Genomic DNA, 1,967 nt, shown 5'->3' on the forward strand with positions numbered 1-1,967 from the left:
CTCAACACACCAATCATTATGTCCTGCTGTCTACTGTCCTCTCAACACACCAGTCATTATGTCCTGCTATCCACTGTCCTCTCAACACACCAATCATTATGTCCTGCTGTCTACTGTCCTCTCAACACACCAGTCATTATGTCCTGCTGTCCACTGTCCTCTCAACACCACTCTGTCCTGCTGTCCACTGTCCTCTCAACACCACTCTGTCCTGCTGTCCACTGTCCTCTCAACACACTAGTCATTATGTCCTGCTGTCCACTGTCCTCTCAACACCACTCTGTCCTGCTGTCCACTGTCCTCTCAACACACCCGTCATTATGTCCTGCTGTCCACTGTCCTCTCAACACACCAATCTGTCCTACTGTCCACTGTCCTCTCAACACCAGTCATTATGTCCTGCTGTCCACTGTCCTCTCAACACACCAGTCATTATGTCCTGCTGTCCACTGGTCCTCTCAACACCACTCTGTCCTGCTGTCCACTGTCCTCTCCAACACACTAGTCATTATGTCCTGCTGTCCACTGTCCTCTCAACACCACTCTGTCCTGCTGTCCACTGTCCTCTCAACACACCAGTCATTATGTCCTGCTGTCCACTGTCCTCTCAACACCACTCTGTCCTGCAGAGCCTGCGTGTGCGTGTGTCAGGGGGAGCAGAGTTCTTCAGCAGGTCGTAGGCTGACCGACATCTATAGGAGGGAGAGGAGACAGGCTGACCGACATCTATAGGAGGGAGAGGAGACAGGCTGACCGACATCTATAGGAGGGAGAGGAGACAGGCTGACCGACATCTATAGGAGGGAGAGGAGACAGGCTGACCGACATCTATAGGAGGGAGAGAGCTGACCGATATATAAGGAGGGAGAGGAGGCTGGACCGACATCGAGCAGGAGGGAGAGGAGATGACCGACATCGAGTAGGGAGGGAGAGGAGACAGGCTGACCGACATCGATAGAGGGAGAGGAGACAGGCTGACCGACATCGATAGAGGGAAGAGGAGACAGGCTGACCGACATCTATAGGAGGGAGAGGAGACAGGCTGACCGACATCGATAGGAGGGAGAGGAGACAGGCTGACCGACATCGATAGGGGAGGGAGAGGAGACAGGCTGACCGACATCGGGAGCAGGGAGGGAGAGGAGACAGGCTGACCGACATCGATAGGAGGGAGAGGAGACAGGCTGACCGGGACATCGATAGGAGGGAGAGGAGACAGGCTGACCGACATCTATAGGAGGGAGAGGAGACAGGCTGACCGACATCTATAGGAGGGGAGAGGAGACAGGCTGACCGACATCTATAGGAGGGAGAGGAGACAGGCTGACCGACATCTATAGGAGGGAGAGGAGACAGGCTGACCGACATCTATAGGAGGGAGAGGAGACAGGCTGACCTGACATCTATAGGAGGGAGAGGAGACAGGCTGACCGACATCTATAGGAGGGAGAGGAGACAGGCTGACCGACATCTATAGGAGGGAGAGGACCGACACAGGCTGACCGACATCTATAGGAGGGAGAGAGACAGGCTGACCGACATCTATAGGAGGGAGAGGAGACAGGCTGACCGACATCTATAGGAGGGAGAGGAGACAGGCTGACCGACATCTATAGGAGGGAGAGGAGACAGGCTGACCGACATCTATAGGAGGGAGAGGAGACAGGCTGACCGACATCTATAGGAGGGAGAGGAGACAGGCTGACCGACATCTATAGGAGGGAGAGGAGACAGGCTGACCGACATCTATAGGAGGGAGAGGAGACAGGCTGACCGACATCTATAGGAGGGAGAGGAGACAGGCTGACCGACATCTATAGGAGGGAGAGGGACAGGCTGACCGACATCTATAGGAGGGAGAGGAGGAGGCTGACCGAGAGGAGGGAGAGGACATCTATAGGAGGGAGAGGAGGCTGACCGACATCTATAGGAGGGAGAGGAGGAGGCTGACCGACATCTATAGGAGG

The 1,967-nt window shown here is 55.2% G+C and overlaps 1 protein-coding gene across 1 annotated transcript in view; it reads left to right on the top strand.

Annotated features, from left to right (window-relative positions):
• Positions 1 to 680, top strand: part of LOC121844945 (protein FAM83G-like) — a 20,150-nt gene extending 19,470 nt beyond the window's left edge. The window contains exon 3 of the mRNA XM_042315475.1: positions 630 to 680. Coding sequence (XP_042171409.1) covers positions 630 to 680 — 51 coding nt within the window. The remainder of the gene's footprint in view (positions 1 to 629) is intronic.
• Positions 681 to 1,967: the final 1,287 nt, after the last annotated feature.

The sequence above is a fragment of the Oncorhynchus tshawytscha genome, unplaced genomic scaffold (genome assembly GCF_018296145.1).
Source record: "Oncorhynchus tshawytscha isolate Ot180627B unplaced genomic scaffold, Otsh_v2.0 Un_scaffold_3377_pilon_pilon, whole genome shotgun sequence".
Taxonomy (NCBI): Eukaryota; Metazoa; Chordata; class Actinopteri; order Salmoniformes; family Salmonidae; genus Oncorhynchus; species Oncorhynchus tshawytscha.